The sequence below is a fragment of the Lutzomyia longipalpis genome, chromosome 1 (genome assembly GCF_024334085.1).
Source record: "Lutzomyia longipalpis isolate SR_M1_2022 chromosome 1, ASM2433408v1".
In the NCBI taxonomy this organism is placed as follows: Eukaryota; Metazoa; Arthropoda; class Insecta; order Diptera; family Psychodidae; genus Lutzomyia; species Lutzomyia longipalpis.
In genome coordinates, this window is record NC_074707.1 from 8560585 (window position 1) to 8573996 (window position 13412).

A 13412-nucleotide genomic window follows, 5' to 3' on the forward strand; every position below is an offset into this window, starting at 1 on the left:
AACTATTCAACACATCCTGGATGAATGCCCTAATCGGAAGTTTGATGAAGGAATTCATGTTTTAAATAACCTGACAGGAGACTCCATTTTGTGGCTCCAAAACCTGGACGTGCAATTGTAGAATTGTGATTTCGTGTTTATTTATTAGTGCCGTACTAGTGCCATACGATATATATATATATATAGTTCACAAAAATTGAACCCAAAAAATCAAACGATTTTCAAAAAAAAAATAAATAAATATAAAACTTTGCAAAAATTGGCAACTTTGTGCAAAAAAAAGCTGCAAAAATGTACTATAGTGCAAAAACTTGTGCAGAAGAAATTGAATAAATTTAAATATTTCCTCGAGCGTCTTTTCTCCGTCTCCTTTTGCCCCAGCACGATCTCTCCGTCGCCCCTTATCATGGAAATATAGGTGGGATGCCAAGACAGAGATTTAATGCGGAGGTGGCTTTTTGTGGTGGAGTTTTTGGAATGTCATAAATCAAATTGGACAAAAATCCACCGTCGATACCTTGAGAATGCATTCTTTGGGACGTGATTACCATATCGGCGGGGTGGGAGGGGGTGGTAGCGAACGGATGGTGCGATTCCGCAACGTTTGCATTTCCACTCAAGTTTGCAAGAGGTACTACTCGAGTAAATTATCCGTGTGCGGCACAAGGAAAGGAATCGTTTGGGGAGTGAGAGAGCATTCAGGGGTGCACCATATTGGAGGGCAGTGTTGGGATGATGGAGTGCGCGGGTGGCACCGCATCCACGGCCCAGGTACGAACCAGCAAGCATATTAAGGCAATATTTATAGCACGAATCGGGATTGCCCTCCTCGCATCGCCCCAGCTCAACCCCAAACCTCTCATTGCGGCGAGTGCCAATATTCGGAATCGATTTGCACAAAAAAGCCACACAGAGAATGAAATTTACATTTCGCGGTCGTTCCACATACACCCCCACCTCCTCTATCACCCCCCGTACCCGCTTTAAATTGTGCCCCATCCGAGTATATAGCATTTCACAGCAGACAGACCTCCCGAGAGCCCCGCGGGCCTGAGAGTTGGGAAGTCAGCCCATTCCCCTTGGTATTTTATTTTGTTTTATTTCCCTCTCAGTCTGTTTACTCCCTGGCTCTTTCACCCATTTTCCTCACTGAATATTTTACACTCACTCTCCTCAGCACAGAAACCATTTGATGGGAAGCAATGGGGGGATTGTGGAGGTGGGAGACCTACCGCCCGTACCGCAGGGAGACAGACATTTAAATTACTTGCAAGAGAACAAATCGATTTTTCAGTTCACACCCCAATATTGCTGTGAAGAAAGGCTTTTCCGGGAATAAAAGTCATTGTGGAAATTTTTGGAAAATTCCAAAGATATTGTTCATTAATAAGAAAAAATGGGAAACGGTTTGATTGCAAAGCTAAAACACCAGGCGCCTCCATCTTTGGAATTATGTGGAAATGAATTTTGTTAATTATTTCTTTACAAGAAAATGAAAAAGCTTTGAAGAAAATAAAAAGAATAAGTTAAATTTTTCTTTTAAAAAAATTCTTTTTGTGCTATTTAAACTGAAAAGAATAATTTTTCATAATTCTCACAATATAACCAGGCGCCTCCACAGTCAGAAAGCTCCTTGATGTTTTTAACTCCAACAAAACAAATCAAAGCTTAATTAAAACGATTCAAAGAGGTATTTAAATGAATCAAAAACTTCTAAAGCACCATAAATTTCCATAATTACCTACCACGGATAAAAAAATCGTTCAAATGACTCTGAAATCCTTTAACAGGAAGCTCCATAAAATTGAACTTAAGCCACCCTGAGGCAAGAATTTATCTTTGTTTGAGCTTTTTTTTTTTTGCTACAAAAACCATACCCAATAAATCCAAAGTGCTTTTACTACAAATCTCACACACACACACATGCAGGTTTTGTGTAGGAGGTGGAACAATAATATTGTGATGAGGAAATTTGTGTACAAGGGGAGAATGCCTTTTTAGTGTATATATAGTTTATGGGAAACACATTGTTCAAAAAGAATTTATACCACAGAAGATAGCATCTCTTGTATCGATTTCCCTTGAAATAGTGCTCCACATAGTCCAGAATGAATCTACTTTTGCTTTTGGAATGCAGAAGCGATAGAAAAACCCCCAGAGGCCCCAAATATGGGTACACCGAGCAACATAAACACCCAATTGTTAGCATATTTGTAAAGTTTCTCGATTTTAGAAAATGCACAGTACTAATTCCCACATTTTACCCATTTTATCGCATTTTTTTGTCCTTTGCCCTCCACATTCACAGGTCAAGAGGGTACAGAGCTATCAAGTGTAGGGATGAGTGGAAAAAAAAAACAAGAAATTCAAGGACCGAAAGGGGTGGATTTTTTTGCACCCATTCACAAAAGAGCCCACCCACAAGCTCAAATAACAGTGATCAAGCTCCAATTTAATTGCGACTTTAGCATTTTAAAAGCTCTCTGCGGGGGCACATTAAAATTCCCACCATAAATGTTAATGGGGGGTAATTGTGGGAAAATGAAACGGATGCTTGCTGCACTGAAAGCGAGTTAAAAACAATATGGTTTAATGTTCAGCCAATTATGAAATAATTAATTTGGAATATATAGTGCAGAGACTGAACGATCACAATGCTCAGCCCTTTCGAAAGCCCATGAAACGGGTGTCCTGTGCCGGAGGATTTTCCATGGTTTGAATTTTAATTTCTTTGAGTGATTTGAGAGAGAAATTAAGGTAAAAATCTAATTTATTTTAAATCACATGGAATAGTAATTCAACTATAACTCACGTCAGTTTTTCTTTTGGCTATGTAGATCCAGAAGGAATCCAACAGTCGTAAAATCTAAAAATAGAAAAGGAAGAAGATTTCTTCTAATTTTTTCTAATCTATTTAAAGTCCAGAACAATTTTCCTTCAAGCTCATTAAAATCAATTAAATAAAAAAGTCGCCACCAAAGCATTTCCGCCGCAATTCTTCCCCATACGCTGGGGGTGGTAGTATATAAAGTCATTTATCCCCAATTATGAAGCGTCAGTTTCAAAAGCCATCCCCGTGATTGCAGTTTTTTTCGTAGTGCACCGTTGCAGTTTGAGGGTGATAAAATTAACGCTAATTGAGACTTTAAAAATCCCCGCATCGTGCGTGAAAAAAAATGAGTGTGAGCGAGAAGAAATTTTTTCAAATAGAAAAAATTGCCCTACGCTTCGTTGGGCTATGGCCGAGTGAGGAGTTCATGACCCGCACCGCCCTGGTGCATACAATTGCAAATTTGATCATCTTATCCGTGGCTACGGTGGCGGAAATTGCATTTGGCATTGCAAATATCGATAATTTGCCCCTTGTTTGTGATAGTTTCTGCCCATCGAGCACAAAAATGGTGACGATTATGAAGATTCTGATGTTGATGGCACGTCGTCGGAGGGTACAGAAGTGCCTGGACACGCTGCATGATCTCTATCTCTCAGGCAAGTCTCACAAGAGCCATGAAAGCTGTCCTGTTAAGATTTTATTTTAATTAGCTCATGAATCCTTTTTTTTTTTCACGATGCAAACAGAGACCATTGAAGAGAATGTGGCAATAAATGCTCGCATTTCACATTTCGGCAGGAACATTACTCTCTGCTTGGCATTCCTCACAAATGTCACGTGCTTCTCCTACGTTGCCATCCCCATTGGCAAGTACTTCGTGGATACCTACAGTGGGACAGAATATGTGCGGGAGTTGCCATTTAAATCTGTGTAAGTCTTAAATCTCACCCAAGTGATTTAAATCACTTCCCCCCTCATGCCCTCCCATCGCGTTGTGTACCCACAATAGAGAAAACTCGCGAGCTTTGCAAAAGAACGAGATGACCCCCAAGGTGGATGGGGGGAAAAGTCATCAAAAACCACTTAAAATGAATTGCTTCTGTGCACAGCATTTTTTCTTTGTTATCTAGCAAAAGGAGGCAGTAAAAGATGCTGAAGCAACTTGAGAGGAATTAGCAAGAAGAGAGAAAAAGGCAAAAAAAATGAGCATTCCCTGTTGACATAGTACAACCAAGAAGATGGAAAACCCTCTAATCCACATGGTCAGAATTCACGTAGAAGAAGTGAAATTAATTGGAGGTGTGAGGATTTTTATCCCTCAAATAGGGTTCTCCCCAAAAGCATTTTATATTAACTCCCGAAATAAAAAATCCTTTTTTTTCCTTTTTCTCAACTTCATGAACAAACCCACAGAATAGCCCTGTGCGAGGAAAAAAATCCATTTTGAGAAGAAAACATCCTCGCGCATGTAATTACCTCGAATGGCCATCAATGGGAAAATGGAAGAGCTTTCCCGAGGCTACAGAGTGGGTCAGAATAGACCAACGTGGAACGATGAAGAATAAAAAAAACAAAACGTTAATTTATTGTAATTTTATAGGTTTCCCTTTGACCCGTACAAGAGTCCCGTGTACGAAATAACCTACATAATACTCTCGTATTCCGGCTACATCACCATCGCTGGCATCGTTGGATTGGATGGGCTCTTTGTCGGGTTGTGCCTCCACATTTCGGGCCAGTTCCAGATCATTCAGGCCAACATTAACACACTCGTTGATCGGGAGATTGGTGCGTTGATTGCCGCAATTTTCTATACACATTGTACATACGCACAGCACTAAAAATTCCCACCCCCGCATCCTACCTTATTTCATTGAAAACCAAAAGGGGTTTGTAATTGAAAAAATTGAGCATTTATTGATTGGAAAATTTTATTTATTTATTTTTAATTTATTCGATTTTTATAGTACCTAAAAAAAAGGAAAAACTAAATTCCAACGAAAAAACCCCAATATTGGACCTTATTCAGCGACCAATAAACCCTTGAAATTCGCTTGAAATCTTGAAATTTTAGTACAAAATTCAAAGATTTCAAGGGTTTCTTGGTCGCTGAATTAGGCCCATTGTACATATTAAGGAAAAGGAGTTTATTAATTTCGAAGCTTTTTTGAAAAAGCTCTCATGAAATAATTTTAGCAGCTTATCATTTAAGAACAGAAAGACAGATTTTTATTTTACATAAAAAAACAAACGAAGAAGCTTCAAAAAATCACGTTTAAACCACGCCCCTATTTCATTTGATTTGAACGCTTTTAACACTTAAAGGATCGAGGTTTCTAACCTCAAAAGTTTGACCTTCATTTTCTATCAAAATAAAACATTTTTTAAAGTTAAATAGAAAATGTTAAATAGATTTTAATCCTGTGGCGATTGAAAAAAAAACCGAATTGGCCACTTTAGCCAGCAAAATCCTCCAAGGGTTGAAAATACTTAATAGTACCCGGCGTCTCCACTTTTCTTTAAAATTTCAAATCAATTAATTCAATCAAAATAAAATAATCAAGACAAAAATCCTTTTTCCAATATTTATTAAAATTAAATTCCTCAAAAATATAAAAAAAATGAAATTTAAGTCTGTTCATTTATTCGCCCCTTGCAAGACATAAAATAGCTGGTATCGCACCCACACTGCCACACGCAGAAGCCCCCCAGCGGAGGGATTACCCGGGGAATTAGTTGTCGACTGCTGTTGCCCATTTAATGTTGATACACCCCACACTTTGTTGGCAATTGCAATTATTGACACAACTTCCACGCCATGTGCACCCAAATCACTCCCCAGAGGCGGTTGACCCACCCAAATGGTCATTTCGATAATTTTTTTTATTCTCAGCCCCCCTACTGACCCAGAGCTCTACAGACGATGAGTTCACGAAGGAGCAAAATGAGGTCATCTACCGACGCCTACGGTCCTACGTACGTCGTCAAATTGTCACGATCAGCCTCTGCGAAGAGATGGTGGAGATCTTCAAGCCAAGCGTTCTCATGCACTTCATCTCAGCTGCTTTTGTCATTTGCTTCAGCTCTGTCAATCTCATCCTGGTGAGTACACTTTTCTCATCTTCTGCAAAAAATTAAAGAGAGAGGGAAAGCAACAATTAGAACCCATTTTTCATAAATTCTTTTTTTCTTCTTTAATTTTCTGAGAAACAGTCTTCGGGGATTACGGTGTTCCTCTATGCAAATTACATTGGCGCAGCCACAACTCAGCTCTTTCTCTATTCCATTGGCGGGACTTCTATCTCAACTTCTGTGAGTTATTTTTTCTCCCATTTTATTCTTTTTCCCTCTTGAATTCAATGTTTGAGCGTATAAGCTATGGCCTATCTGGGTAAAAAGATATTCCCTATAATGGAGGGATAAGTTATGATTTCAGTGATTCTTTTGGAGTCACTTCTGAGTGTGTTTAAAATCTTTTTAGTTTCTTATAAGAATTTTTTATTCTTTTTACGAGTTTTACGAATATTTCTATATTTTCAAAATTTGACTAATGGGACTCATTCAGCGACCAAGAAACTCTTGACATCCTTGAATTTTGTACTGAAATTTCAAGATTTCAAGCGAATTTCAAGGGTTTCTTGGTTGTTGAATAAGGCCCAATATTTGCTTTAATTTTTAAAATTGGTGTTGGCGCTTTTTCTTAAATATTTTCTAGCGATTTAAGATTCAGTGAGGTTGAATTATAACAACGAATTTTTCATGTTTTAACCGAGAGGATTAAATCAAAATTGCCTTACAGTAAAGTCAGAACTTACATAAACTTTAAATTTATAAACCTATTAAAATTGAGTGGAAAGTTATTTTTATGAAAATCCTGAATGGCCATTTAGGCAACAAATAAATAAAACTGAGAACTTTTCGATCTTTCTTTAATAAAAATCTCACATAATAGTCAGTTAAAAATTTCATAGAACGTTTCTCTTAATTTAGTAGAAACTTACAATTTTATTTTTTTTTAACTTTTACTTTGTTTCATAATAAAAACAATAAGTTTTCAAACTAAAGCATTTTATTTTCCTAACAAAGAATAAAACTCGACAAAATAATTTCCCACTCAATTACATAAGCAATGACCTCTTTCCAAGGGAGAGAGCAAAAAAATGGAAGAGATTCCATATTGAGAGCATTGAGGAGCAAATTGGGGATGGAACGAAGGGCCAACTAATGGGGCAATATTCATCATCGGAGTAGTTGCAAATGAATATTTGGCATCGTTAGACTCTGTGTCTGATATCCTTTTTTTTCTTCCTCCTCCTTCTCCTCCGCCCCCGCATCTCATCCCGCCTTTGCGCCAAACAATGGACGACGATACACAAAATTAGAGCAGTGAGATCTGCAACTCAGCGTACTTCTTTGAGTGGCACAAATCCAATAAGGACGTCCGGCGTCTGCTGTTGATGCTGATGATGCGGGCCCAGAAGGAGAGTGGGGTGTTTGTGCCCTTCTTCCAGGCCTGCCTCCCAACATTCGCAACAGTGCGTGAGAATTTTAAAACATAAAATAAAGAAGCATCCCATCCACTTTGAAAATTCAAAATGTTTTTCTTCAAAAACTTTCTCGTTTTTTCCACAGATTCTACGCACTGCTGGTTCCTACATTGCTCTCCTTAAAACATTCCTCTGAAGAGAGAGAGAGTAGCTGCAGCACGCGCACGTGTTTCACAAAACTCAATGTTCCACCCAACTCCCGTCGACAATGGTAATGATGATGATGGAAAATAAGATTTTCTACACAATGCCATCAAATTAAAATGATGGAGTGCGGCAAGAGCTCCGCCAGAGCCTTAATATCCACCAATTTGGTGCATTAAGCACACTGTGCACTCAGCGAAAACCACGTACCACGCAAGTTAACCCCCGTGGTGCATATCACCACGATCGAGAAGAACCACGAAACGTGGGCATATTCACATCAAATCGTGGTACAACTTTCAAAATGTGTGTAAAAATCACTGAAGAGCTTTATCCTCGAAAAATTAACCCATGAAATATGGTACTTGTGGTACTATTCACCTCGTATGATCACAAGCTCTGGAAATCAACCATGTTCGTGGTGCATTAGCTCACGCGTGATCCTACGTGGTATTTGTGACGTAAGAATTTCTATTGCCTCAAAAATTTAACCCACAATCAGTGGTGCATTTGCCCATGTGTGGTTAAACGAGGTATTATGGATCTGTAAGTTATATGGACCTCAAAAATTTAACCCACACTTGGGGTGCATATGCTCACACGATGGTTTTACGTGATGCCTCATTTTTTATTATCATCTTTTGCAAAGAAAATCAACCCCACTTCGTGGTGCATTTGTCCACGATCGTGGTACAAGAGTGTGAACTTAATTTTTTTTCACTTCATTGTACCACATCGCTACAGTCACAGTAGGTACAAACGCAGAAAATCAACCCCTATTCGCGGTACCATTCGCCACGATCGTGGTGAAAATATGTACAAATAATAATTGTTAGAGAAATATTTTTAATTATTTTTATAATTAATGATTTTATAATTATTGAATAATAAATTACAAACTTATAATATTTATTTGGTTTAATTAATTTTTTTTAATATTATTTTTATATAATTGTTTATTGCGATTTTATTATTATACTTTCGTTTGATATTAAATTTTGTTAATTTTTTTTACAACGGGTCTGTAATATTTAAACTGTCCCTTTTTTGGTGTAATTTATCCAAATTTCTTTAATTAATGATTAATTATTTATAGGCTTTGATTAATTAATTATAGAAGTTTAAATGAAAAAATGCACCCATGATGACACACTTTTCCAAGAAAAATGTTTTTAAGAAACATGTGGTCCGCAGTAGAAAATTTTGTGCAAGGAATATTTTTATGATATGCAATAAAATGTTTGTTTGCACGGGTCCCTTTTTTTTTCTCGTGCGTCCTCACTCTAATACCGTCCAGAGCTCGGTCTATGGTATTCAGTTCAGAGTTTCTCACTCATCTTTTAGTTTTCTTGAGATCGTTGGAGTGGTAAGAATGAGAGGAAGACCATAGTTTTATAAATTATGTGATCTAAAATTAATTACAAAAAATTAAGTAATACTATGCATCTGTAAACAAATAGGTAAATATATCCTTTTTCTTTTTATGTGGTCTAATTCATGAAATCTCTCCATTCGTGTCTATATTTATCTATACCTCATTCCAGAAGCGCCCCATTTTTTAAAACTTCATCGAATAATACCTTGCATCTCTTTTGAAGACGACCTCTCACTCTCGCCCTTTCCGATTCAAAAATTAGCAGTTTCTTGGGCATTTAGTCGGCATCCAAATGGACGTGACCAAGCCAGCGAAGTCTCATCGATGCCGAGATATCCGGTTCTCCGTAAAGGCACTTCAACTCCTAGATTCGTCCTCAAACGGAACTCATCAGTTAGTGCATCATTCACGGAGCCGTAAGTAAGTATCTACTTTATACATATTTTACTACTAAACTATAGGTAGGTACACATAAAGTATACTTTATTAAAATAAATTTGAATATTTTGTATTTTTAGTGCCAAAAAACGAGGGAAATCATCTAAATGGATGGAATCTTTATCAATAAAAAAACGAGGAAAAAATTAAATTCTATTGAAATCAAATGACCAGCACGCCAAAAGTCAAGCGAGGTGAGTTAATTATTTATTTATCAATTGTAAAAGCAAGAAAAATTCTATATTTTTATTAAAAATGTTATTATTTTGCAGTTCAAGAAACGTAAAGTTTATTAGCTGTGATTGTTTATGCTGGATGTATTTAAGGAGGAGGTGACATAGTTCGAGTTATCCCAGAAGACAGAAGTCTCCACAGTAACAGTCTTAAGCAAGGAGAAGATCTTTTGTGAGTATTGTATGTATTTTAGTGGCATTTTTTTTGTAAATTAACTTAAGAAACGAGAAATATATTGGTGGTATTTTCAGATAAAAATTAAAATCAAAATAAAGAATACCCAAGATTACGTACTTATAATGTTTCAAGAAAATTTCCTAAATTTAAGGCCCATTTTTCTGATTTTAGGAGTTGAATATATTCCAAGATTATCTATTCTGAGGTAGAGCCATAATTAAATTACAATCTGAAATGTATTGATTTCACGTAAAATAACGTAAGTTTTTGATTTCTATCTTAATTTTGAAACGTTCTGTATCGCAGAATACCACCAACTATCACGATAATCTATTGTGATTAACATAATATTTATTAGCATTTGCGTCTGTTGTAATATCATAGTACTTTACAAAATAGACTTAATATTACTTTTTATAATAATAAAAAAATATCTGTATTTATAACAAATAATAATTTGTAATAATGATAATTTATGTATGTATATTTATTGTACTGTTATATGTATTGAAATAAAATAAAACAAAAATGAAAAAAAAAAATTTTTTTAATTTTGTGTACCACGAACGGGGGTTGATTTTCTGCGGCAGCACCACAATCGTGGCGAATATCACCACGAACGGGGGTTAATTTTCTGCGTCTGCACCACGAACGTGGTGAATGGCACCGCGAATAGGGGTTAATTTTCAGCGGCAGCATCACGATCGTGGCGAATGACGCCACGAACCGGGGTTAATTTTATGCGTCTGCACCACATTCGTGGCGAATGGAACCACAAATAAGGGTTAATTTTCAGAAAGAGCACCACGATCGTGGTGAATAGCGCCACAAATATGGGTTAAATTGGAAAGTTTTGAAGCACAATTCGTGATCATTCGTGGTGCATATGACCACAGGAACCAGTTTGCGTGGTTAAATATGTGACGCTTTTTTGAACTTTCAACTTTCAAAGTTTTGAACTTTTTCGTAAAGCTGTGTCCAAAAACCACGTGTGGTGAAATGTGGCGATATTAACCACGTTGCACCACAAATAGGGGTTAGTTCAATTTGTTCGTTTTCGTGGTGCATTTCACCCCCATTTGTGGTGAATATGCCCACGTTTTTCGCTGAGTGGGAAAGGATATTCGCTTGGTGCTTTTGGCGGATAAGAAAGGAGAATTGCACAATGACGAGTAGATTGCTGCAGAAATTAATAAATTCTTTCTTCTTTCTTTTTCCCACAGAACACAATTTATATGCTTTTGCAACAAACATCCTTCACGGAGGATGAATCAACTCTGTCCCACACAACGAGGTTTTTCTTCTTTGCCGAAGCACTTGTTTCTCTTTCAAATTTTCAGAAATACGTTATGTGGTCTTAATGCAGAAAATATGGAAAAAATTCCCTTTAATTGAAAAACGTTCATTTTTTTTTTTTTTAAATCATTGAAGAACGGACCTTTAAGCAGATTTATTGGGTTTTCAAATCACAATTTTCTCAGAAATGATCCCACTTTTATAGCCTTTGAAAATAAAGTAATAAAATTCCCTTCAATTATTTTATCACTTGAATTGTTCCAATTTGAGAGAATTCTTCATAAAGTGCACATAAACTGTTCGTTATGTAGAACATTCACTGTACATCAAACAATATACTCAGCTTAAGGCAAGAGATTTTCATTTCTTTTCCCACAATAAAATCTCCACTGGATTATGCAGAAGAAAACAAGAAGAAAGCATTCAGCTTGAAATTAAGAACCACAAGAAAAATAAATAATTATTTAGTAAAAATTGCATTTAATATAAAACACTGTATTTCACTTGTTAAATGCAGAATAAAATGAAAAATTAAACGTTAAACTTGATTTCTTTCAGATAGAGAATATTTTGATGTTTATGAGAACGAAGAGTGCTCAAATACTCGTGAAAAATGGAAAATTTAGACGATTAAAAAATAATCTAAATCATTTTGAATTCTGTTAGTCGATATTAATAGAATAATTGAAATTATTAAGAAAATATTGGACGTAGAATTCGAAAGAAAAAAACATGTTTTCCTTTGATGTTTAAGAGAAATAAAGAAGGAAAATTAATTTTTTTCAATGAACTTCTTGAAGGAGTCACACCAAAATCACAAGTTAAAACTCTTAATTTAGGCGTAGATTCTGATAAAATCTTTTCTTATCTTTGGTAACAACTGAAAAGTTTTTTTTTTATTATTACGGGTTCCATCAATTCAGATGATTTCCCCAACTGAAAAGTTGCTGTAAGATTTTAACAGTTGGGTGTTTTAAAATCGTTCTATTGTCGTTCTAGAAAAGAAAAACAAAGAATTTGTTGTTCAGGAAAATAGTCAGAAAATTATCTGAAGAGACCTAGAAAAGTAATTTTCCTTCAAAAATACGATTAAAGGTAAAAACAAATTGTCAAAAACCTATAAGATTAATTCCGGAATACCAAAAATCTACCGCTTAGCCTCAATATATCAATATAACTTTGAGATAATTCGTGAATATTTCTTTTTAGGACTTTAGGACATTTTTATGACAATTCATCAGAGATAATCAGAGTTATTCCTTAAAAGGTAACAGAATCAGCTCAAAATTCAATTTATTTCTTAAGACAACATTTAATCTTAATCAGAATTTAATTCACACTGAATGACATCACAAACATCGATCTCTTTTTCACTTTGCAATGTTGCAATGGTTGCAATTGATGAATCTGCAAATCCTCAGATCTCTCTTTCGTGTAGATAAATCCGCAGATTGAGTTAAATCCCTTGTTAGTAATTTGATTTAAATAAATTTAAATACAACACGACTGTTGGCTATTTCGCACACGACACATCCACCTTGATTTCCCATGCGTCAGCTCTCCAAACCAACTGATGACGATGCAGGAAGCACCCGGGACCAGGCACACACACACGTTGCTTTTAATCTCGCCGGACGGGGTCATGTGCCACCCGCAGCTGCACCATCTTCACCCCCACGCACACACCCACACAGCAACGGCCAATGATCATCCCACCCCCACAAACCCCGTGGTGCGAGAAAGTTAATTCGCCTCACGCGTCCACTGTTGGGTAATCACTGCAGCCAAATTATGTAAATTTATTCACACAATTCCAACGACATGCGATAATGTTGCGGCCCAGGAGGTCATCTCAATGCAACACCACGCAAATTTGGCCGACATGCTGAAGGATGCGGCATCTGTATTGATGCCCAAAATGTTCTTTTTTTAGGGAAAATTCACTTTGATGCTTTTCTTACCAAAATTGAGTATTTAAAGAGCCAAAATTGAGATTTCTGGGGTATATTTTAGTAATTTTTTTGGGTCTAGAATTTTTATAAAGACGCCATCTTGAATCTTATGCTCACTAGTAATTTTATGATTAAGTTTTGATAGAAATTTTTATTCTGTTTGATTTCTTTTTTAAAGTATAGTGAAGTTAAACTTATTGAGCTTAAGAGATGCATTTTAGTGACCAATTTATATCTTTAACACTTGGAAGATCGAGGTTTCTAACCTCAAAAGTTTGACCTTCATTGTCTCACAAAAGAAAATATTATTCCAAGTTTTCTTTCGACGATCTTGAAGTAATAGAACTTGCCTACACACAGATGTAGAAATTATCACGAAATGTTAAATAGATTTTAATTCTATGGCGATTAAAAAA

At 36.2% G+C, this 13412-nt stretch overlaps 1 protein-coding gene and 1 long non-coding RNA gene across 2 annotated transcripts; both read left to right on the forward strand.

Annotated features, from left to right (window-relative positions):
• The first annotated feature begins 3246 nt into the window (after positions 1 to 3246).
• On the forward strand, positions 3247 to 8304 carry LOC129786896 (odorant receptor 22c). Its single transcript, XM_055822149.1, has 7 exons — positions 3247 to 3489; positions 3580 to 3763; positions 4434 to 4621; positions 5727 to 5935; positions 6047 to 6145; positions 7216 to 7368; positions 7466 to 8304. The coding sequence occupies exons 1-7, from the start codon at positions 3258 to 3260 to the stop codon at positions 7514 to 7516; spliced, it is 1116 nt and encodes a 371-aa protein (XP_055678124.1). The 5' UTR covers positions 3247 to 3257; the 3' UTR covers positions 7517 to 8304.
• A 567-nt stretch (positions 8305 to 8871) lies between these two features.
• Positions 8872 to 10132, forward strand: LOC129787308 (uncharacterized). The gene is made up of 4 exons (XR_008750219.1): positions 8872 to 8984; positions 9069 to 9319; positions 9418 to 9531; positions 9610 to 10132. It is a non-coding gene; the product is annotated as an uncharacterized LOC129787308 (long non-coding RNA).
• Positions 10133 to 13412: the final 3280 nt, after the last annotated feature.